Below are 22,720 nucleotides of genomic sequence, written 5' to 3' on the forward strand. Positions count from 1 at the left end.
GGTAGTTTGTAAGCCTGGATTCGAATACCATATCCCTCGGTATTTGCGGTCGCCATCCCGCGCAAGCGCCGTTATCGCGCTGATGCCCCACCATGGCAGTACCACCAAAGGCTCGGGCGGTGAGGCAGGATTATGACGCGACTGCAGCGGGTTGGGAGGGCACTAAACCACATCCAGTAAGAGGGGCAAAACACGGTTCGCGAGCCCCACCTGAAATTTTCATTCTTTCAATGACAGCAGGGGTCGGCAGTTGAGCAACGGCCGGTTAGGGACCGACCTACGAGTGAGTCGAAATCTCTCAAGTAAGCCAATTCTGACTCCCAATCTTCATATAACCGGACAGATTGGATGTCTTGTTTTTGATTCCCCTTTTTGTTGCCCACAAGCTCACCGGTAACACCTTCCTTGTTGTTTCCCGGGTTGTTAGTGGGGTCCGCGGGGTATGTTCACATCGTTCGCTCCTCCCCGTCTTGATTCCTTGTCCGGATTTGTTCACGTTGAGTCGCCCGAGACCGGCGCCGTGCTCACTTACATGGGCGGGCCAATTGGCCTCATCATTGGCTTTTGAGATTGTTGGAAATCAGTTTTGGTCTCAATGAACGACTCAATACCGGATTCATTGAATTTAGAGGCTCATTTTGAGCTGTTGCTAACGATGTTTGCAGACAAACTCACGCCGAGTGATACGGCCGCGCCATGGCGTCAAACGAAGTGCCCAAGACCTGCAAGGTCATTCTCGCCGACACAATAGCCAAGAAGCTTCTAGCAGAGGTCAAGGAGACGCTGGCTAGCATCCAGGGTGTCAGCAAGCCCACTCTGGTAGCTTTTCTGGCTAACGATGATCCCTCCGCCGGGCAATATGCCGACTGGTCCAAGAAGACGTGCGAAGAGAAGTAAGTGGCCTGTTCGTGATCTTGAAACCAGAGGGAAGAAAGAAGGGGAAAAAGGAGAAAAAGAAAGAAAACACCTTTCTGACTTTCACCCAGCGGCTTCAACTTCGACCTCCGCAAGGTCGATAAGGAAGCCCTTGAAGAGGCCGTCGTGGCCGCCAACAACGACGACGCCGTCGACGGCATCCTAGTCTACTACCCCATCTGGCGCAACAACCAGCAGCAAGACCGGTACATCCAAGAAACCGTAGCACTATCCAAAGATGTCGAAGGGCTCTGCCACACCCACCTCTTCAACATGTACCACAACATCCGCTTCCTGGACCCGCCCACCAACACCAAGAAGTCCCTCCTCCCCTGCACCCCACTGGCCATCGTCAAAGCCCTCGAGCACCTGCAGATCTACAACCCCATCCTCGCCTACGGCAACCGTCTCTTCGGCAAAACCATCACGGTCATCAACCGCAGTGAAGTCAACGGGCGTCCCCTAGCCGCCCTCCTCGCCAACGACGGCGCCACTGTGTACAGCGTCGACATCACGGGCGTGCAGCTATTCACACGCGGCAGTGGCATCCGCGCGCCGCGCCACCAGGTCCTGGACAAGGAAGGGTGGGGGCTCAAGGAGGTGCTGCCGCTCAGCGATGTCATCATCTCGGGCGTGCCGAGTGAGGATTACAAGGTGCCGACGGAGCTGATCCGGGACGGCGCGGTGTGCATCAACTTCTCGAGCTACCGCAACTTTGATGGGCCGGCGGTCAAGGAGAAGGCGAGCATTTATGTGCCTAGTACCGGCAAGGTCACTATTGCTGTCTTGCTGCGTAATTTGGTGGTATGTCCACGTCTCTTTTTTATTGTGTTAGGTTTGATGAAATACAGAGATCTAACAAGATTCACAGCGCCTAACTGCTAACCGACCACGGCCTGAGGGGGTATCCGAGGAGGATGACAAGGCGAGGACTGAAGCCTTTAAGGATGGCTGATCCCCCCTATGTATCAAGCGCCCTCTTTCATTTGTATAGTACATTTTGCGCGTGGGTTTCAAGGGTTACAAAAACGGGGCAAAAGTGAGACGGGTAAACCAAATAAACATCTACTCAGAGATGAGATGTTAGCATCTGTAGAAACTAAAGAAATGTACCATCCTGTGCAACACACACCAAGTACTTCGTACACCATCTCATATTGCTAAAGGGGCGGTGCCTAACTCAACCAATTCACTCTCAAAACTGTCTCAAAACATCATATATCTACAAGACGAAGGAAGAAGAAAGAACCCTGGGTATCGAACCAACCAACTCTCTGCCCATCCCAATCCCAGAAGCACACAACAACCAAACAAAAAAAGTGCTTCATACAGCCCACGCCGCCAAACCAAGAAAAGAACCAGATAAACAAATACCGCCTTCCTTCACTCCCTTCTCTTTCTTACCCTCATGCCCTACCCCCCTTGCCTCCACATCATCTTTTTTTCTTGCCCACCTCTTTGCTTCTTTGACTCTTGGCGCATTATCATGACCTTCACCCATCCTCCAAAACTCGAGACGCCAAAAAAATAAAGTAAAAAATAAACCACGGCAGAAAAAATCAAAAGAGCCAACCCCGAGTATACCATAAAATGTCCTACCCTAACAATCCAACCCCTCCAAAGCCCGCCTCGCCGCATCCAACCGCCGCCTGAACATCCGACTCTCCGCGCTCGCCCGCCCATTCTCCGTCAAACCCAACACACACTTCCCCAGGTCCGCCACGACCCGTTCCACCAGGTACTTGTCCTCGCGTAGGAGGGCCTCAAGCGGGTGCGGTTGTGGTGAGCTGTCACCATTGTTGGGGCTGTCATTACCCGGACCGAAACTAAAAGTGCCGCCGTCTGTGGAGATGGAGGCGTGCGCCGCGTGCAGGCCCATGTCGGACATGAGTCGGCTTGCGATGGTGTTCATGTCGTTTCCGGTTCCATTGGCGTTCCCGTTGCCGTTAGCGATGCTGCTGGTGCTGCTATTCGGGAACCCCGGAGACGTCGGAGACAATGGAGAAGGGGGCTCGCTGCGCTGGCTGAGCATACCAGCACTACTGGTCTTGCGCACCACGCCCGCCAGACTCCCGATACTACCGCCGTCGATACGACCACTGTTGCTACCACCCAGCCCGGCCCCGCTGGATACCGGTCTCGAGCCGGGCCTGTTGACAAGCGGGAAACTGCGGTTGGTGCCGACTGACTCGAACGATGCGGTCGAGGGCCGGTGGAGTGAGGCATGGGTGATGGTGGCGGTCGAGATGGGGCGGTGGACGATGGTGTTGCGGCGGGAGTTGGATGGGAAGTCGGGTTCTGAGGGTGAAGGGGAAGACACGGGCGGCCGCTTAACGGCGGCAGCGGGCGAGCCGGCGGTAGACGACTCTTCGGCGATCGGCGAGATCGACCCGTCGCTGTCGCGTGTGACGGGCCCCTGAGTTGGTGGGTGGAGCATGCTGGGGGTATGGGACGACCGCTTCGTCGCGGCGGAGCTGCCAGAGCGGAAGCGGTGGTGGCTCTGGACCGAGGCCGCGCGGGATGAGGCGTCGTAGAAGGAGTGGAACTCGTCCGGGCTGACGGGGGACTTGAGCGAGCGGCTCTCTTGGGCAGTGGCAAAGGTATCGATGGTAGAGATAGAGTTGCTGCTGCTTCGGCGGCCGATCAACCGAGGCCGCTGCGGCGGGTGCTGCTCGTCGTGGCTGCTCGTGTCGTTGCCGCTGCTTAGGGGCCCGCGGGTGGTCTCGACGGAGTCGTCCGAGGTGTAACTGTCTTCGCTAGCGCGCCGGGCCATGCTCATAGTGCCCATGGCGCTGTGCAGAAAGAAGTGCTCGTAGTCGAAGGCGTCCTCGCGATCTTCGTGCGAGATTTGATGCTGGACGCTGTCGTGGTAGAGGGATTCGCCGCTCTCGCTCACCAAGTCGTAGTCCTCCTCGGCTGGGTCGTGGAAGGCCGCCTCGCCGTGGTCTTCTGTATCCCCATTCTCGGTCCGCAAGTCGTCGTCGTCAACTTCCGCGCGCTCTTCCAAACCGCGCACAATTTCCTCTGCCGCAGCCATTGCATCAAAATGGTGTTCGACTTCTTCCGCATGTCCACGTTCATGTTCTTGTCCATGTTGATGTTCGTACCCGTTTTCGTGCTCTTCCTCCTGCTCCCGCTCTTGCTCGGGCTCGTGCCCAAGCTCCGTGCCCTCCTCTGCATCTGCATAGTCCGTTTCTTCCCCATCGCCAGGGCTGTCCTCCAGCCGTTGTGCCGCTTCCTTCAAGCCACCATCCACACTTGCATCGTCCTCGTGCCACTGACCGTGCTCGGGGTACTCGCCCGTCATAATTTGCGATGCCCTGTTCGAAGGAGGTTCGTACCAATGGTCGATCTGCGAATGCGTGAACGGGCTGGGCGTCCTGAGACTCTGCATGCTCTGCCGCTTAACGCTGTCGACCCGGGCTTGCTCTCGCAAGCTGGAAATCTTGCCCTTTAAATCCCGCATCTGGTCCTTGATGTCGCGCATCTGGGCTGCAGATGATGACCTCTGCGGTTGCCTCATACCACCGTCACTATGAAACGATCCAAACGTGGGGCTATCCATAGCAGGGCTCAGATACGCCGCGAGTCTCGCATTATGACTCGCGCTGTCAGCCTCTCCCAGCCGCGCAACCTCGTCTTCTGTGAGCGGTTTCAGTCCCCCTTCCCGGACGGAATGGGCTTTCGAAATGGGACGCCCCGAGGTCTCGTCCGCATCGCCACGGATTTGATCGGCGCTCTTGGATGCTGTTAGCGGCTGTCGATAACCCCCCGCGGCCCCGAGTGCGCTCTGGGACCGGGGAAAAGACACTCGGTATGGCAAGCCATTTCGCATGGCAACGTCGCTCGACATGCGCGTATGCCCAGAGGCATGTTCGGGCGGAGGGGACGTGGGGTTCGCCGCATCGTGGTTGTCGGGGGTGTATACTGCAGTTGATCCTCGCTGGAATTTCGGCGAGGGTGTTGAGGCGTCGGAACCGTACGGGGAGTGGTAATGCAACGAGCTCCGCGCGCGAGTTAAGTTGCCTTCCATGGTCTACACAAAGAGTTCGGCTTAGCAACCGCCACTGGCCTCCATTGTGTGGCTTGACAACTCCAGAATCAGTAACCTACCGTCAACCTCTTCTTCGCATTGGCCAAGATCTCTTCGGCGCGCCGGCTTATCGACGTCGTCGAGTACGTCGATAACCGATCTGCGCTGTCCACCTTTGTAACGCCCAGTCGCCCCGGTTCCATCGCAGCGGTGCCGTCCACATACGACGACGCCATACTCTCTTCGTCGTCCCCCTGGAATACGCTATCGCCGACGCTGACCGAGTCGTCAAAGTCGGCAAAGGCAGCGACGGGCTCGCCGTTCGTAACAGTGCTCGTGCTCTCGATGCTCGACCGGCGCTCGTGTTGTTGTTGTTTCCCCTTTAGATTCTGCTTCGATTTCTTCTTGATCGAGGATGCCGCGTTGATGGTTGGAGACGACTGCAGCGCTGTGTCGTTCCCGCTGCCACCAAACCTGGGCGAGACCTGCCTCTTGAACGCGGGCCGTGCGCGCCCGGGCGAGGGCTTTCCAACAGTGCTCTCGACCTCGGTCACCTCCCCAATATCCGACAACATGGTCCCGTTTCCGTAGATGATAGGCGTGGTGGGCGTCATGGGACCAGAAGGGCCGTATGGACGCGGACCCGCCATGCCAGTCGCGACGAACATATTATGCATATCGGGGCCGACGCCAGCGCCTGAGGGGTTGTTGTGCGTGTTCTTCCACATCATGAGCGAAGCATGATCAGGGCCGTCGAGACTGGCTTCGGGAGAGTCGCTGCGGTCATAGTCGGGCAGAATCATGTCGGGATTTGTAAGTGTCGGCGAAGCAGGGAGGCCCGACTGCTGATGCCCATTGTGGTAATGGGCGTTTGCAGCTTCCATGGCCGCCATTGCTGCGTCTGGGTCCGCGTCCTGCGTCCTGCGTCCTGCGTGCGTCCTGCGCCTTGCGTCTACGTGTGCGTCTGCGTCTGCCCGGTTGCGTTTGCGGTTGCGAACGGGCCCTCTAAATGGTCGGCCTGTGTTATCGAGGGTGGGACGCGAAGAAGCAAGGTAGATCAAATAGATGAAAGGGAAGGGATCCCGTGTGGGCACTGGCGAGGAACCGCCTCGAGGGCGCGCGTTTGTCTTCTGCCGGGTAGCGCGCGGGTAGTTGCGTCTGATCGCTGGCCGGATCGCTGGCAAAATCGGTATTGTTCTGCTTTCCGACGGACGGGGGACGCAATGCGCCTGCGGTGCAACCACAGATCTAAACGGGGCCCTAGCGGGCGCGGACGACGACGTCTGAATGGCGCTGGCAGTTTAATTAACCGTAAGGTCGGGAACTCGCCGTCGACCTCAGGAACCAGGCGGGTAAATCACGTCGCAAGTTGCAGACCGCAGGTCGTCGCAACTCGAATCGAGGTCCGCGTGGTGGCGTTCTCGATGCGGCTGAAAGAAGGGTAGATCAAAAGGAGCGGAGCTGTCGAAACGACCAAGCAACGACACAATACAACGGAGACGAGGTGGGTTGTAAGGCGAAATCAAGAATCGGGTGTTGAGAAAGCGAGCGAGAGACGACACGACGACGACAACAACGACAACAAGACACAACGAAAGAGTGGAAGCGTTGGAAAGCTGAGATTGCGGCGGATAGACTTGAGGAAAATTGAGGGGATGAACCGATCGCGTCAAACGCGAGGACGAAAAGCTGGGAAATTGCCGGCCGTACTGCGCCCGCCAAGGAGGCCTGTCTCTGGGGGGGTCTCTCAATGCCGGGGTGGGACCGCCGTGCCGTGCAAGTGCCCGATGCGCCCACAACGGTCAAGAGTCGTGGGGATCAAGCCAGGGACAACGAGTCCAAAACCCCAGGGAAGAAGGGACCTGAATCTGGGTCCACAGCGCCTGCAAGTGATTTCCTTCCAGCGCAGATCGCCCGGGGCGTGCCCTTTTGTGACTCGGGAGTCGGGCCTGCCACCGGAGTCGCCGTGCTTGATTATCGTCAGTTACAATGGTCAAAGTTGTCATCAATAAATTTCTCAAATGTACCAATGCGAGGGAGGAAATCAAAACTTTCCCATGTCTTGAAGACAAGACCGTGGAAGTAACGTTAAAAACGAATCATCGATTGTTTCCGCTTCAAACCTCCCAAACATCTAACCCAATCATGTTCATCCGATGTTTGCGTGGCTTCGGCCCATTCCCGAGCTCTTCGCACGGACCCTCTTCTGAGGTGGTCTTCAAAGGGGCCGAAGGACAAGTGTGATGTGATGCTGCCAAAAAATTGACAAACTCGACAGGGGCTCGGACTTCCGGGCCGTAACAGAGAGATAACAAGTCAAACCAAAACGAAACTTGGCACACCATAACCTTAACCCCACGGTCGGATTCTAGTGTAGTGTATTTTATGCTGGACTCCAGACGGTCATATGTTCAAAACATGCCCCAAAAGAATGCTTAGCCCCCTATGAAGCTCTGCCGAAGCGATCTCGATCCCTGTGGAACTTCCTTGACGAGCCCACTCCGTCACGGGAACACAATCATCATGCCGGAGGACACAACGTTGTACAATACACAATACACAACCTCGCAAACCGGCCTCCTTACTTAGAGGGATGAATACCCACCTCAGGATAACTACCTGATCCCCATGTGCCGAACCATCAGCCTCAACCAAGAAAGCGAAAAGCAAAGCTGAGAATGGCCCAGTTAGTACGTACCTAAGTTAAATTCCCAGTACGAAGTACTTACACTACAGAGTATTCTGTCCGACAACCGGACTCCAGGGGTTCGGTCTCTCCCTCAGTGTCTCTGATGCAACCGTGGTGATGAAAGACGGAATCGAAGAATGGAACCCCATTTCTTCGGCCCACCCAGAAATTCGGGATTCCACGGGCCAGGCCAGCAGGCCAGGTCCGACCGACCGAACCCCTGAGCCACGCAGGACCCCATCAAGATTGCACAATGGGACCGTTGGGAGAACATGGTTTCTCACAGTGCGTACCCAGAATATGAGCGACAACTCATAACCTTAGGCCGGAACTGTCCATAAGAGCATAAACTCCGCAAAATTAGGAGGCGAAAATACATCCTTCCGAGAGGGGAAGCTCATCAGCTGGATTTTATTCAAGGGGCAACGTTTGCCCAGAATTGCCTTGAAAAACGTTCCATCATGAATTGGCTCATCTCGCTCACCTCGGAGGTTCAGGAAGAGTCTCGAGGAACAACAAGACATTGTCCCCCGCAAATACTGTGCAAATAATTAGTTACCATGAACTGCCGAATCAGTAGTGGACACTACACTATGAATATCAGGCCCGAGTTAAGGAGATGAAGCGCATCGCACATCAGCACTAGCACTAGTGAACACCTGAGCGAACCTTCTTCAATCACTTGCCCCACAAGGTAAGGAAAGGTTAATTTGGAAGAATAAACGCAAAGACTCAGATCACGCAAACACAGTTAGACAACCATAGAAGAAGAAGAAAAAAATCGTTGGAGCGAGCAAGTGTCAGCAAGTGTCTTCGATTCTATGAAAAGTTAAGTCTTGCTATCTCTCCCGTGTATGTGCTCAGGCCTCTCAACCTTTCTAACCACACCACAACATCCGCCTCGAAATCTCATCTTTTCAGCCTGGACACCTGCCTCAAGGCGATTGCTTCCTTTCCTCCTGCTAAGCCAAAAATGAAGACTTTCTCGAGTCGGCGTCTAAAATGTTCAGGAAAAAATAAAGATGTTGAAGTTCTTTTGTTTTCCCCAAAACGCCGATATGTTGTGTTCGCCCTGTGTATGCCGTTCCCCATGTGGGTATCGCAGTGTCATGAAACTTTAAGGCGCCTTCTCTTTTTTTGGCTCCTGCGCAAATTGCGTCTTTGTTGAAAGACGCCGTCCCACCAGTCCGTAACCCGATCATCCGCCCGTGAGGTGTTTTTGGTATCCGTTGGGGAAAAAAATAAGTGAGAAAAACTCAAAAGGCGTACGTCTTTGCGCCGCTTTGTGTGTTGGTTGATTGGAGGGTCAAAACTTCATGTGAAGCATGGACTCATCCCGATAACTAGGTAGGTATCCCCCTTTCCGTCCCCCAGCCGCGACACCGCGTCGCAAGAATTTTACCGTACAGCCGTGAAAGCCCAAATAAATCGCCGCAAAAATGACAAGGATATCAAGTCTATCCGCCCACCCAGGTTTGTTGAGAACCGTACGCCGTTAATGCTTATCCATCCATATGCCATGAGGGAAAAAAAAAAAACTAAATAAACAATAAATCGTCCCGAGGGACGAGTGAGATTATATCAGCAGAGAGAAGTTGAATCTTCTGCGACATTGTATCCCACTTAGAACTTGAGCGCCTTGGGCTTCTCCCAGCTGAAGCTCTGGTTGGTGCCGAAGTGGCCGTTCTTGGCGGTCTGGAGGTAAATGGGCTTGGCCAGGTCAAGCTCCTTGACGATGACACCGGGGCGGAGATCGAAGTTGTTGCGGATGATCTGGACGAGCTCGTCCGAGGTCTTCTGCGAGGTGCCGTAGGTGTCGACGTAGATGGAGAGGGGCTCCGCAACACCAATGGCGTACGAGAGCTGGACGAGCGCACGGCGGGCAAGGCCGGCGGCAACGAGGGACTTGGCGATCCAGCGGCCGACATAGGCAGCAGAGCGATCGACCTTGGAGAAGTCCTTGCCGGAGAAGGCACCACCACCGTGGGCACCCCAGCCACCGTAGGTGTCGACGATGATCTTACGGCCAGTAAGACCAGCGTCACCCTGGGGACCACCAATGATGAAGAGGCCAGAGGGTTGGATCTGCATACTGTCAGCCGGTGTCCTTACACCACAACACACATCTCATTTCTTTTTCATTTCGACTCACGTGGTAGATGGTGCGGTCATCAAGGTACTTAGCGGGGATGGTAGCCTTGATGATCTTCTCGAGGATCTCCTTGCGGAGCTGCTCGGTGGTGATATCGGCGGAGTGCTGGGCCGAGACGACGACAGTGTCGACACGGAGGGGCACGACGGCACCGTTGTCGTGCTTGTACTCAATCGTGACCTGGGTCTTGGTGTCGGGGCGGAGCCACGGGAGGGAACCGTCACGGCGGGCAGCCGACATGGCAGCGTTGAGCTTGTGGGCAAAGAGGAGGGTCAGGGGGAAGAGCTCAGGGGTCTCGTCGGTGGCATAGCCGAACATGATACCCTGGTCACCAGCACCGAGGTTCTCGAGACGGTCCTCCAAGTGGAGACCCTGCGCGATATCCGGGGACTGCTCCTCAATGGCGACGAGCAGGTTGAGGGTCTTGTAGTCAAAGCCCTTGGACGAGTCATCGTACCCAATGCCCTTGACGGCCTCACGGACGACCTTCTGGTAGTCGAGCTTGGTCTTGGTGGTGATCTCACCGAAGACCATGATCATACCGGTCTTGGTGGCCGTCTCGCAGGCGACCTTGGAGAGGGGGTCCTCAGCCAAGCAAGCGTCGAGGATGGCATCTGAGACCTGATCGGCGATCTTGTCGGGGTGACCCTCACCGACGGACTCCGACTACCGAAAGCGGTCAGCATCGGCCACGGTGTGTGTGTTTATGTGGCGCAAAAAGCCCACACCGAAAAAGGGGCGCCGGCAAGACTTACGGTGAAGAGGAAGTTGCCCTCGTTGTAGTGCTTGGCGGTGCCGTTGGCCCCGTTAACACCGTTGGAAGCCATTATGATTTTATGTGTGGAGAAAACTGAGAACTCTGGGAGGGGGGTTAGCGGCTGATCGGCTGAATTCTGCGAAGCTCGGCTTCCGATGGTTGTCTAGGCGAGACTTCGGCAGTCTTTTTTTTCGGCGGTAAAGACGAGAGGAGAAAACTCCCCCACGGGGAATTGCCGGCAACCCCACCACCCAAATGCTTATCATCGGTCGGGCCAATCTCTTAGAGGTCGAGATAAAAGCTGTTTCGACGATTTGCGAGGCATTGGAGGGGTTCTGAAGGTAGCAAAGGGGGAGGGGTCATCGGGGAGCGGGTGGAATCGAGCGATTCGAGTTCGGGCTCCGAAGCGGGGGACGAGAAGAACAGTTTAGGACGTCAAGGCCGGCTTACCTTTTCGCAAGAACGGAACAGTAAACAACCAACGCGAGCAAGCTGATTTTCAGCAATACGCAAAGACGGAAGAGGATGGGCGTTTGAGGCTGGGAAGAAGATGGGGAAGACGAAGACTCCGGGGGGGATGTGGCACTATTTGAGGAAAATTGTCCTGGTTCTCAACGAAGAAACGGCCGAGCGTCGGCCATTTTTCACCGCAAGGATGCGATTGCGGCACAGCGGGGTACCCCGGCATAAGGGGCCCGACCTGATACAGAAAATAGTCCGTCCGGCTCAAATCGTGCGGAGGCCGACCAACTCCGGTCATAACGGAGAAACGTTTGGGACATAATACTGCCCATCTCAGCCGTAACAAAAGTGGCTAGCGTGGGCACCAATAACCCCGAATGCCTACAGCCTCCGGCACGTTCGTGCCTTTCCGACACGGTTTTCCCCAAGCAATTGCAGCAGTGGCTGGCTGTATCTTGCCCGATCGGTGCTTATTTTCTGTAGTGGTGGACACCATTTGGCCGACCCATTGTTATCGGGTACCTCAGGCTTGTCCCTTTCCGTCAGATTGCGCCATTGCTGCCCCTCACCGCAAAGAGCCAGCCCATCAGCCATCGAGGTCCCCACTGAGGGGCAGAGGGCAGATGAAAACGCGGAAAGAGCCACGTTCGGCGGGCGGCTCGTTTGTGTCGCTCGCTCCGACGGCAATGAAAATAGGGTAAAATGGTTGCCCAGTATTACGATAGTAGACTGATGGCCCATGCACGCCTCTGGGGGGTAGTCAGAGCCGCATAACGTGATGCAGCCATTGAACACGACACAGTCAGGCGAGTCCTACACCGGACGCAGGGATGGTGCCTTTCCAGCCTCTCATGGTGCAGGTCCAGGGGGGGGTTCAAGGCCTGGCTGATGTTGCCCGACGTGAGTGAGTGTGAATCTTAGCCACCGCCTTTGAAATTCTGCCAGCAACAATTTGAAGCTCCCCGAACATACTCCGTGCCCGGGGCCATTGGAGCTTCGTCAACAACAACCCCTGTCAATACGCATCGCACCATTCGCGTATTTGTGCAGCCCCGCGCATCATCAACATGAGTAAATACGGTGTGATGGTGATGGGCCCTGCGGGGGTCGGCAAGGTACGGTTTCGATTCAACTATCGATAGCTTCGAATTGTAATCTAATCGAAAGATATGCAGTCCACCTTTTGCGCAAGCCTCATCACCCATCTGCAACTGAACCGCCGCTCTGCCTTCTACGTGAACCTCGACCCCGCGGCCGAGCATTTCGAACACCAACCCGACCTCGACATCAAAGACCTAATCTCACTCGAAGATGTGATGGAAGAATTGCAGCTGGGGCCCAATGGGGGCCTCATTTACTGCTTTGAATTTCTGATGGAGAACCTCGACTTCCTCTCTGAGGCACTCAATTCGCTAACCGAAGAATACCTCATCATTTTCGACATGCCCGGTCAGATCGAGTTGTACACACACATCCCGGTGCTTCCGACACTAGTCAAATTCCTCACGCAGCCCGGCGCACTCGACATCCGGCTATGCGCGGCCTACCTCCTCGAAGCGTCCTTCGTCGTCGACCGGGCCAAGTATTTTGCGGGCTCCCTCAGCGCGATGAGCGCCATGGTTATGCTTGAGGTGCCACATCTCAACATTCTGAGCAAGATGGACCTAGTCAAGGACCAGATGCGCAGGAAAGACTTCAAGCGCTTCCTCGTTCCCGACACGACGCTGCTCGAGGACGACCCAGCCGAGGTAGCGCGCAAGAAGGCGGGCGTGGCGGTCGATGTGCACAGCGTGGACCCCGCGGATAAGGACGCGCTCATGTCGGGCGCATCGTTTCGGCGGCTAAACACGGCGGTCGCCAACCTAATTGAGAGCTTTAGCATGGTCAGCTACCTCAAACTGGATTGTACCGACGAGGACAGCGTGCAAGCGATCCTGAGTTACATCGACGACTGTATCCAGTACCACGAAGCGCAGGAGCCGAAGGAACTACCCGAGGAAGAGATGGAGGAGGAAGAATAAAGTTCTGTTGGACACACCGTGAGAGACGCGATAGATCCGGGTGGCCATTTGGATGGGGTACTTGTGTCCACACGGCTGATGTTGCAGAACGACCTAGGAAAGGTCGGAATGATTTGCATAGCGCTGGCGTCTGGTCATATAAAAGTCCTTTCTCTTTCCGAGGCTCTCGTAAACATGATGTCGTTTCCCCCTGAAATACAATGTGCTCCTCCATACCAACACAAACATGATACCCAACCCTTACCTATCCTAATGACAATCCCAACACCAACCCCAACTCCCAAAATACCCAATCCTAACCCCATCATCTCCAATAAGCACGCACGAACCGCTCTCACCACCATCCTCCTCCATTCCCACTCCCACCACCTCTCCCCGACGACCCCGACGACGGGCCCCCTCTCTGTCCTCCTCCCGCCCTCCCCGCACCATACGACGAAGTCGAAGCCTGCCTCTCAGCCGCCTGCGCCTTCTCATATTCCGCCCACCACACCTCCGCAGCGCCCACACTCCACCCAACCACCTTCCCACCCACAACAGCCAGATCCCGCGCCGTGCGCCCCACGCCCCGCTGCCACACAGCCGACACGATCAACCCGACGCACGCCCAAAACACCAGCTGGAACACGAGGCGCGTGCCGAAAAGAATCAATCGACGGATGATGCTGAGGATCTGTATGACCACGATGGCCACGAGGAGTAGTGTGCCTGCGGCGACGAGGCCGGGAGGGGCCGAGGCGAGGAGGATGGAGAATTGGGTCTCGAGCGCGGTGTAGAGTGGTTGGAGAGCTGTGAGGAGGGTGGAGAGGTGGGTGGAGAGTTGGGCTTGGGCTTTGTCGAAGAGGTCGGACATGTCGGGGGAGAGGAGGCGGGCGTAGAGACGGGCGAGGGCGGTGGTTGTGCCCGGGGGGAGGAAGTCTGTTGATGAAACCCGGTGTTAGAGGGAAGGAGAGAATTTTTGGTTATGCACGAGGTTGTTGTCTGTGCTTTTGCGGTCCGTTCCATTGTGGACTTTGATGCAGGATGCAGGGTGCAGGCGCGCGTTGAAGCGGCGCGTGGGGAAGAGAGGTGGACAAAGCGTACCTTTGAGGTTGTCAAATGACCAGTCCGATGGCTCGTCCATTTTCTTTTGACGTCACGTAGTAGATTCGCGCTCTCGGTCGTTATTGTTGTCGAGTAAAAGTAGAGAGTTGAGCGCTGTCCTGTGTCGAAGAATCGAAGAAGGCGGTCTCGATGCTGTTTTGTTTCGAGGATGTGACGTGGGGCAACCGGGACGCGCCGCAAGGAATCAGAAGACGGGAAAACTGGCCGCTGACGCAGGGGTTCCGCCAATAAAATCCGATATTTTGGCTACCGAAAGTGCGGCGAAGTTGGGGACGCAAGGAGAGATGCTTGGTTGCGATTATTTTACCACGATGCAGTGTCTGATCTGTTGTACGGAGTAACAGGACACTTTCCCAGTCCGCGATGGGGGCTAATCGAAATGGAAATAAAAAGTGGGGACAAGACAGAGTTCAAAGAAGACTCGAAGCCACAACCATATTGTGCTCGCTTCTTTGTCAATTGCTGTTTTCGGTATGATTGTTAATCTCAATATGGCTCTTGTCAAATACCGTATTGTAGGAAGAATCTCATGAAGCAAAAAGGCTAAATTAGCTCAAGACCAAAACTCCAAATCTAAGGGGTGCTTCTCCATCACCTAAATGCAGCTTCATCACCCGATCCACCGCCTTCCAATAGATGAAAGGTAAATCCGGAAATCTCCCTCTCGCTCCTTATACCTTACGCCAAAATAAGCGCACAATGCGGCTCGTACGCCTGTATGGGCCGAGAAGGACCTGTCTTTCGGTAGTCGCCACTACCAACGGCGCCCCATCTATCAACAATTCCAAGGGGGTCCAGTACCCTCGTAGTCGGTTGCCAATGCTCTCCTCGCCGAATCAGTCAGGCTATTGTGCCTTCTCAGCCTTCTTCGCCTTCTGCTCGCGGAACTTGGCAATCTCAATCCTAACCGCCTTATCCACGCGATTCTTAAGCTCCGGGCGGTAGCCCGCAATGAAGAGCAGCTCCAGCCAAACAAACAGCGGCGCCAGGAAGATAGCCTGAAAAAGGTTGTCCAGCAAGGCCGGCGCCCGCCCCTCAAACTTGCCGTGGCCGATAAACTGAGCGGTCCAGGAGACAACCTGCAGCGCAATGCAGATCTGGTTGGTGCCGACGGGGTCGTGCACGCGAAGGCAGTTGGTACCGGCCGCCGAGGCGACGCAGATGAGAGCCAGGACACCCCCTGCAACGGGTTCTAGGAGGAGGTATAGACCGCCCCATGTCAATGCGGCTAGTGTTCCGAGGTTGGGTTCTAGATAGGGTACTTGGAGCCATGGCGGGAGGGTGAAGAATGGCCCGTAGTTTGAGGCCTGGGTCAGGTTAGGTCAGTCATTTGCCGTTCATCACAATGGTATCTCAGAGGGTCACGTACGAGCTCAAAGGCGGAAAATAAAATCAGTGGTATACAAACCATGTGAATTGCCACGTTCACCTGGTCATGGTGGTACGCACCATACTGTGTATTACAAGCTGATGTTAACGAACGTACTCACGGGGACAACTGGTAGTCATGCGGACATGGTCTCACCAGTTTCGGGAGATGACGATGAGCTTACAAAGGTGAGTTGCTTCTCAAGGTTGAGAGACATAGTATGTTATGTGAAGCACTTGAAACCAAGGAAAACAATTGTAGGGTAGATGGGGGAGCCGCTTGAGGTGAGCACTGAGCGGAATTGAAGCCCCTGAGGCAGAGAACCCACGCGTTGAATAAGGGATCCAAGACCCAAGCTGGACAATGCGGTTAACGGAGAAAGAAGCGGCGTAAGGACAATGGTAATAATGATTTATGTTGATCATCGAGTGAGAGCAAGGTATACTGGGAGAAAGATTGGGCAGTTCAAAAAGTGTTGGGTATCTCACTCAAGCTGACTTGGCGAGATTCCAGGGGTGGGTGGAAGCAATGGAACAAACTTTGTGCCTCGGATGGTGCTGCGGGTCGCCTGAGCTCTTTCCCCACGGGGCATGTGGTACGTACCGATCACCCCATATCCAAATGTTACATTCTACGAAGGACAATGCTCTCTCAAGGTCCTCAAAACCTCTCGATTACCACCTTGTAGAATTGGTACCAGGGCGGATCTTTCTTTATTCTTGGTCTGAGCAAGAGACTGACTGTTGCACGTTATCCACACGCCCACCTGATTGTTCTAGTCCAGAAGATAACCAGCTAAATGTCCCAAACTCTTTTTGCAAGGCCTTATTTCGTTAAATTTCATCTTTTGGAAAGGCTGAACACCTCCGCAAGTTTGCTGCAAAGGATTTATGTATCCGTATTACTATATAATACCTTTTGTGAGAGAGAAAATACTGGCTGCATCGTTTCATTTTGCCAAGGCTGAGTTCCCAAGAACGCGGTCGCGCTTTGACAAAGCTTGTGCACGGACCAATACGTCAACCTCAGCAGGCATTCCATCAAAGGCTCAGCCTTTTCGTGCTCGCTCCCTGCGTCCGGTCAGCCTTAACCACCACGATCAAACAACGAACCGGGAAGAACTTGTCGGTCTATTAAAGACGCGCTGGGTCCCGCTCCCGCCAGCGGCACTTTTATCTCAGGACCGACGCTTTTCCTCCTCCGAACCGTGAGCAAAGCGGCAAGCATGCTGGCGCGCCTGCACTTTCGCTCATCCTAATCCTTCACCCGTCGCCAGCTTAGAAATTTCTGTCGTTCGGCCGCCTCAACACCCCAATTTGCGCCGCGCTTCTTTGTTATCCGCCCTGCCCCTGCGACGCCGCCGCCGATCTTGCAACATCTTTCTACGAGCGACCCCATCCGCTCGCCATTAACAACAAGCGCACCTTGATCGCCCACATCAAACGCCATCAAGATGTTCTTCCTCCACAACCTCGAGCGGACGGTGACGCTCCACCCCTCGTACTTTGGCAGGAATATGCACGATCTGGTCACGACAAAGCTGGTCAAGGATGTGGAGGGCACCTGCGCAGGCGACTACTATGTCATTGCTGTTATGGACACATTCGACGTCTCGGAGGGCCGTATTCTCCCCGGGAACGGCATGGCCGAGTTTACCGTGCACTATCGCGCCGTGGTCTGGCGCCCGTTCAAGGGCGAAGTGGTAAGCGCATCCTGGGCGCGGTGGGGAGAGGGGGGTTGGGAGATTATGCGACGTCTTGCAGGGCTAATTAATGGCTCCCCAGATCGATGCGATCGCTCAAACGGTGAACCCACACGGGTTCTTTGCCCAGGCCGGGCCACTCCGGTTATTCGTCTCCGCTCATGTAAGCTTCGAGGAGGGGAGGGCTCTCAGGAATACTTGGGGGGCACAGGTAGTGCTCGGTTGCTGACCCACGCAACAGTTGATGCCCGACGAAATCAAATACGACGCCAGCGCGACACCAGCACAGTTCACTAATAACGCTGATATGGTCATCGAGCAAGGGACGCATGTGCGTATAAGGATCATCGGTATGAGGGCGGAGGTCGGCGACATGTGGGCCATTGGCAGCATCAATGGCGATTTCCTCGGGTACGTACTATCGTTGGGTAGTCTTGGTTCTGGAGGGCGAGTGTGGTTGGGATGCTGACATGTCTTCCTCGACAGCTGCCTCCAAGCATGACAGCCTATCGGAGAGCAGGCGCACGATTCCAAATTATGAATGGGATATTCCTGGACCTATGAAATATGCCCACAGTGGCAAACACCCAAAAGGCCCAAACCAGATTGTCCAGCCGATACCCGAGTATCCGAGTATCGATACGAAGTCCCCCTTCTCAGCTTCCTTTCCCTTGGCAGCCGTGCCATGGATCGCCGTTGCATGTCAAGGGTTGGAAGCCAGCAGATGGGGCGAACAGGATTTATTTCGCTGCGGTTGGAGGTGGTAAATCAGCCGTGGTCGGCCGCATCCAGCGGCCCACGACTCACTATAGATGGATGTAATGCACAGCCAACTGCCCGTCAAATCAATTTTTGTTTGACCGCACTCAGAGCATAGCAAGTGGTGATCCAATGCCCATCCATGTGTGTACGGGCTGGGTTTCCGAGTATTGAGAGTGAGGGATTTGGAAATGTGATGTGATTCATTTCAAGATCTCCCCGTCACCGTCCCCTTTCCCACCAAACCATTCCATCATCGGGTACCCAAAACCAGAGACCTACTTAACACTTGCATTCGAGATTAGCTAAAACCAACCCCCGCCCGAGTATGTTCGGGCGTTAATCTTCGTCCTGCAACGGCTGGGGACATCATGTACATACATATTTCGATGCGTCTGCCTGTCTCTCGGTAGCGTCCCTCATACGTACTATAAAGTCTATCTTTTGACGCTGGGGGTGGTCTGCAATTGGTCCGCTTGGTGAGCCTGCATTTGGGATTGGGGGAAACTCGCTCATAACGGAGGGAGTTATGGAGTCGGTGGTGGTCCATCTCGGTTGGCTCGCTTCGCTTACTCTCTCTTGTTGGAGATGTGTGTGTCTCAGGTTGTTCGAAAACGCTATGGTGGGTTAGTTAGCCCCATCACATTCTCGGTTGTGCTACCAGCGAACTTGAAAGCTCTTTTTTTTTTTGCCTTTCGTGCTCTCTCCTCTTAGATCCATAAGCTACTGCTGTACTCCATGTTCCGTACTTCCGCGCGTTTGCGGGACGGTCGATCGTTCCCCCTGCTTCCTACGACGAGTTACACACACAAAAATCCTTTTTCTGCTTTAGGAGCAAGTAAAGTAAAATAATCTCCGTCAAGAAGTCAACAGAAACCAAACCTATCTTCCTTCCCAACGGGAACTGTGTCGGAGCGGACCCCCTTCTCCGTTTTTTTCACTGATAACGTTAACTTGATTTGCTTCTTGAGCGGACAACCCACGCCCGTTAACGTTATGTCTCAGTTCTGAGAATCAAAACCTAATGAACCCTTTCTCAGACCGAGGAAGAAAGAAAGACAAAACTAGCTCACGCCATGTACAGATCCGCATATGCCAGACATCTTAGTGCAAAGCGGGAAAGAAACATCTGAATCAATGAAACTGGCGGGAAATGCGAATGAGATACCAGCGCGAGATCCCACTTCCCCCTCCCCATTTCGTGCATACGCTACTGCATACTAGACTCTCCTGGTCCCAGACATGATTGATGGTGAAGACTGTGATAATGCCCAACACACAATGTAAGTCCGGTCCACGGTCTTTGGTATTCGACCTCCAGCTTCTAATCTTCAGTTTCTTTCCCTCCCTGCCTTTAGTTGCTGACGACCTACGGTACGGCCCGCGCAATGCAATGCATATTGCATATGCGATGGTAGTGTAGTGTGGTGGTGTTGCTGATGGGGTCTGTGACGGGGAGGGGGATGTGTATTTGTGAGGAGGCGTGCGTATAGAGTAATGCGGGTGCCACTTAGTAAGGAGACAGATGGGTGGGCGAGCGGAGCAGGAACGCAGAACCTTTCTCTTGAGTCCATTGGGATAGAGAGAAGGAGAAGGTCACATGCAGGTTGCCGTCGGGCACTGTTAGTTTCTTGGGTCGGACAGGTTCTTGAGATAAGTAGAAGGCGAGTGATCAATTGGGTTGAATACAGTGCTGCCGTTGAGTTATTGGGTAGAACGGAAGCTGTTGGGTCACGAGTGCGTGGACCGGAGAAGGGAAGAGGTAGAGATCTTGGGTTGGGTAACCCAAGGCATTCAGCTACCCGCCTGTTGCCGCCTATCGGGGACCAATGTCAAGATCGGGTCGTCTGCCTGTTATGCGTCTGGTCTCACAAACGCTTGTTCATGGCCAAGCCAAAGAGACGGAGCCGAGAAAACAGGGAAATATGCCACGATGTTGCGGAGAAAGACGTCGTGCATCCTTAGCCGAGCTTGCCGAGGCAGATCTTCAGATAAAAACAAGACCTGCTGCCCCAATTCTCAGCTTTTGTATGGATCGCACTCTTCAACCAGCCAGTTGGAAATTAGATCTGTCGTGGAACCGGGCATCTCTGTTACACAGTTCACCGCCCGCCTGTTGCGGCTGAGGAGCGATGCCCGCTGTCGACACTAGTGTAAACAACACATTAGCCTGTGTAACAAACGTCTTCGTTCTAATCCCCCCCCTCGGTTATTCCCTTGGTAGTATTGTACGTATGTCTGGGTAACTCCATCTCCGACGAGGTGTCGATTCTGTGGCTAACCGCTTTGTTTGTCTGTTGTGCAAAGGTTACACACCTCCTTATTCTCCCTTTCTCGGTAGCACTATTCTTGTTTTTTTTATGTCCCGGAATGTGGGCTAACCGCCGACAAACATCCTCAAGCAGGGAAAATATTAGGAAAAAAAGGCAAGACACGGTTACCCGCCACACCGAAGACAATTTCCACAAATCCAAGATCGTATTCTCTCTCTTATGCATCAATGTTGTGGATGTACCACCCAGCAAACGCACACACACCCACATTCATCCGTACAAAATGACCTTCTTCAGGCAGTCAAACCGTAGCCAATAAGAATTTCTCCAGTCTCACTTCACTTCATCCAGCTCGACAAATCCAGCTCGACTAAAAACGCAACCAACCCATCAGATGCAATCGTTCGTTCGAAGATCTCCCATCAGAAACGGCCGGAGCTCCAATACGAAGCACCCCGTCGATCCCACAGGCCGTTAGGTCGAGCCACGAGAGACATCTTGTCTATCGTGTGTGTGATGGAGGAGATGTTCGTCAGTAACCTCCCATCCTCAATCCTGACGTTCTGTAATGTAGTACAGAGTAGTAGTACCACCTTTTCGTACTTCCCATATGTGCCCCCAGGCGTGTTGACAACCGAGACATGTGTAAGATTGGCGCTGGACATCAGACCGCTTTCCCTACATTTCAATATCATTTGGTTAAATATATCACCAGATATGGGGACAGAAGGAGAGAAGTTGTTGTTAACTATTACACAAAGGGTTTTGGTTTGGGGGCGTGGCTTGAGTCGGATGATTCGGTTTCATCACGAGTTGAAAAAGTTGGGTGTAAATGTTGTTCCGGATCTGTACACTATCCTGAAGAAAAGGATCCCCCGTCAAGAAGAGAGACCAGAAATCAGTTTTACCCCTCTCCCAAGTAAGTACCCGCGACGATCTCGGTAATGTGAGAGATCGATCTCCCTCGCATCCCAAACCCAAACCAAATCCCAAATATCACCATGCCATAGGTCCAAAGGCTAGTGACCTGCAGGGTTCCGGGTAGCCGCAGGTCTTTCATGCAGTTGGTTCGCCACCCCCGGTCTCCCGGGCTCCTGGTCTCCATACCCTTCCCCCTCCTCTTTGTCTGTGTTTTCGGGGTTGGGCCCGATGCTCCGGGAAGTTTGACTTGGGTCTTTCTCACAGTATGGATTTGTTGGGCAGCATCTCGTATACACCGTACTGTATGTATGTACACTATGTATGTCTAGCTAGCTAGTAAGGTGAACGCTAGAATCTCATCCGTTCACTGTTACGAGGACTCCGACATCTGAACAGCCCCTCCATCTCTGGGGGCACCTTGATGTCTCGGTTTCCTTCTGCTCCTTGCCGTGGATCTGGCCCTAGTGTGGTTTCCGCTTGATCTTGGCATATGATATTGCCCGCAGCGGGAGCGGCCGGAAGGAACCCTGCGATCTGATCAGATCTACTATCTAGTGTGGAGTTACATACGTGGAGTCATGGGGGGCGGTGTTTAATAACTGTGTGCTACCAAGCGGCAGAGTCTGCAGATGCAAATCATGAACGACACCAGCAACTCATTATCGACCCAAACTTGCTTCGACGTCCTGAATGGTTGGATGGCGTGATTGGGGAAAGCACACCCCAGTTCGAGTTAGCGGAATCCATGGGATCTGAGACATGTCTTTTTTTTCCTTCGGGGATGATCTCAGTGTGTCCCTTTTTTGGTTTTGTTTCTTTTTTCTTTTTTTGGCCGTTTGTCTTTCTTTCTCACACCCCTCCTCAGCTCCTTGGCGGCCCGAGCCAATCCGTTTGCTTTATTTGACGGCATGTGGATTGTGGATCGGGGTAGGTCAGGATCACTCGGCGTTTACGCAGTAAATTGGGCTTTTGGCGAGTCGTAGTGTTGATCCTCGGGTCTATGGTGTACCGAGATGAGGGGGACATTGTCGGGATGGCTCGAGGTTTCTCTTATAATCGGGAGGTTGCTTGGATTTTGAGCTTGGGGGGTTTTGTTCTTTGCGGAGAGACGGCTTTGCGAAGAGACCGTGGGTAGAACTCAAGTACTCAAAACTCAATTGTCCAGAACCGAGTGTAAGTGATACCTCCTCAAAGAGCTGTTCCTCATGCTCATGACACCTGTCCTGGGAAACACCAGTGAAGCCCATGTTTGGATATTCACTCCAGCACCAATAGACCCCAACAAGGAAGCCTGTTCACTAACAATGCTAGCAGACAATACCAAACCTCGTCCCTAACCGTCCCATCCGGCTGATCCACTACACGCACAACCTCTCAGAGACCACCATACAAGACCGGGAAACCCCCATCCGTCCTATTACTCGTCCCTGTTTCCTGTTTTCTTTTCCCTTCCAGGCTTCCTGGACGTCCCTTTCCCTCTCCCCACCGCCAATCACAGAGCATGAGCACACCCGCAAGGTGACTGTAGGCGACACACGAGACGCCTCTCGGGTCACAACACCA

At 54.1% G+C, this 22,720-nt stretch overlaps 7 protein-coding genes across 7 annotated transcripts; 3 read left to right on the plus strand and 4 right to left on the minus strand.

Annotated features, from left to right (window-relative positions):
- Positions 1-696: 696 nt before the first annotated feature.
- C8A04DRAFT_38517 (uncharacterized protein) lies at positions 697-1,870 on the plus strand (the record flags this gene model as incomplete). The annotated part of the gene is made up of 3 exons (XM_062784261.1): positions 697-893; positions 987-1,719; positions 1,787-1,870. The coding sequence occupies 3 exons, from the start codon at positions 697-699 to the stop codon at positions 1,868-1,870; spliced, it is 1,014 nt and encodes a 337-aa protein (XP_062635504.1).
- A 645-nt stretch (positions 1,871-2,515) lies between these two features.
- On the minus strand, positions 2,516-5,841 carry C8A04DRAFT_13483 (uncharacterized protein; the record flags this gene model as incomplete). The annotated part of the gene is made up of 4 exons (XM_062777736.1): positions 2,516-2,935; positions 3,050-3,903; positions 3,991-4,951; positions 5,029-5,841. 4 exons carry the CDS (start codon positions 5,839-5,841, stop codon positions 2,516-2,518), a joined length of 3,048 nt encoding a protein of 1,015 aa, XP_062635505.1.
- A 3,419-nt stretch (positions 5,842-9,260) lies between these two features.
- Positions 9,261-10,616, minus strand: C8A04DRAFT_13508 (S-adenosylmethionine synthetase; the record flags this gene model as incomplete). The annotated part of the gene is made up of 3 exons (XM_062777747.1): positions 9,261-9,722; positions 9,790-10,455; positions 10,545-10,616. 3 exons carry the CDS (start codon positions 10,614-10,616, stop codon positions 9,261-9,263), a joined length of 1,200 nt encoding a protein of 399 aa, XP_062635506.1.
- A 1,459-nt stretch (positions 10,617-12,075) lies between these two features.
- Positions 12,076-13,029, plus strand: C8A04DRAFT_30251 (GPN-loop GTPase; the record flags this gene model as incomplete). The annotated part of the gene is made up of 2 exons (XM_062781309.1): positions 12,076-12,123; positions 12,184-13,029. 2 exons carry the CDS (start codon positions 12,076-12,078, stop codon positions 13,027-13,029), a joined length of 894 nt encoding a protein of 297 aa, XP_062635507.1.
- Positions 13,030-13,363: 334 nt separating this feature from the next.
- On the minus strand, positions 13,364-14,152 carry C8A04DRAFT_30252 (uncharacterized protein; the record flags this gene model as incomplete). Its single annotated transcript, XM_062781310.1, has 2 exons — positions 13,364-13,947; positions 14,113-14,152. The coding sequence occupies 2 exons, from the start codon at positions 14,150-14,152 to the stop codon at positions 13,364-13,366; spliced, it is 624 nt and encodes a 207-aa protein (XP_062635508.1).
- Positions 14,153-14,978: 826 nt separating this feature from the next.
- Positions 14,979-15,719, minus strand: C8A04DRAFT_13481 (uncharacterized protein; the record flags this gene model as incomplete). The annotated part of the gene is made up of 3 exons (XM_062777734.1): positions 14,979-15,440; positions 15,503-15,586; positions 15,687-15,719. 3 exons carry the CDS (start codon positions 15,717-15,719, stop codon positions 14,979-14,981), a joined length of 579 nt encoding a protein of 192 aa, XP_062635509.1.
- A 1,236-nt stretch (positions 15,720-16,955) lies between these two features.
- C8A04DRAFT_30254 (RNA polymerase Rpb7) lies at positions 16,956-17,706 on the plus strand (the record flags this gene model as incomplete). The annotated part of the gene is made up of 4 exons (XM_062781311.1): positions 16,956-17,204; positions 17,287-17,367; positions 17,446-17,615; positions 17,691-17,706. The coding sequence occupies 4 exons, from the start codon at positions 16,956-16,958 to the stop codon at positions 17,704-17,706; spliced, it is 516 nt and encodes a 171-aa protein (XP_062635510.1).
- Between the last annotated feature and the right edge of the window lie 5,014 nt (positions 17,707-22,720).

The sequence above is a fragment of the Dichotomopilus funicola genome, assembly GCF_033296635.1.
Source record: "Dichotomopilus funicola strain CBS 141.50 unplaced genomic scaffold C8A04scaffold_48, whole genome shotgun sequence".
Classification (NCBI taxonomy): domain Eukaryota; kingdom Fungi; phylum Ascomycota; class Sordariomycetes; order Sordariales; family Chaetomiaceae; genus Dichotomopilus; species Dichotomopilus funicola.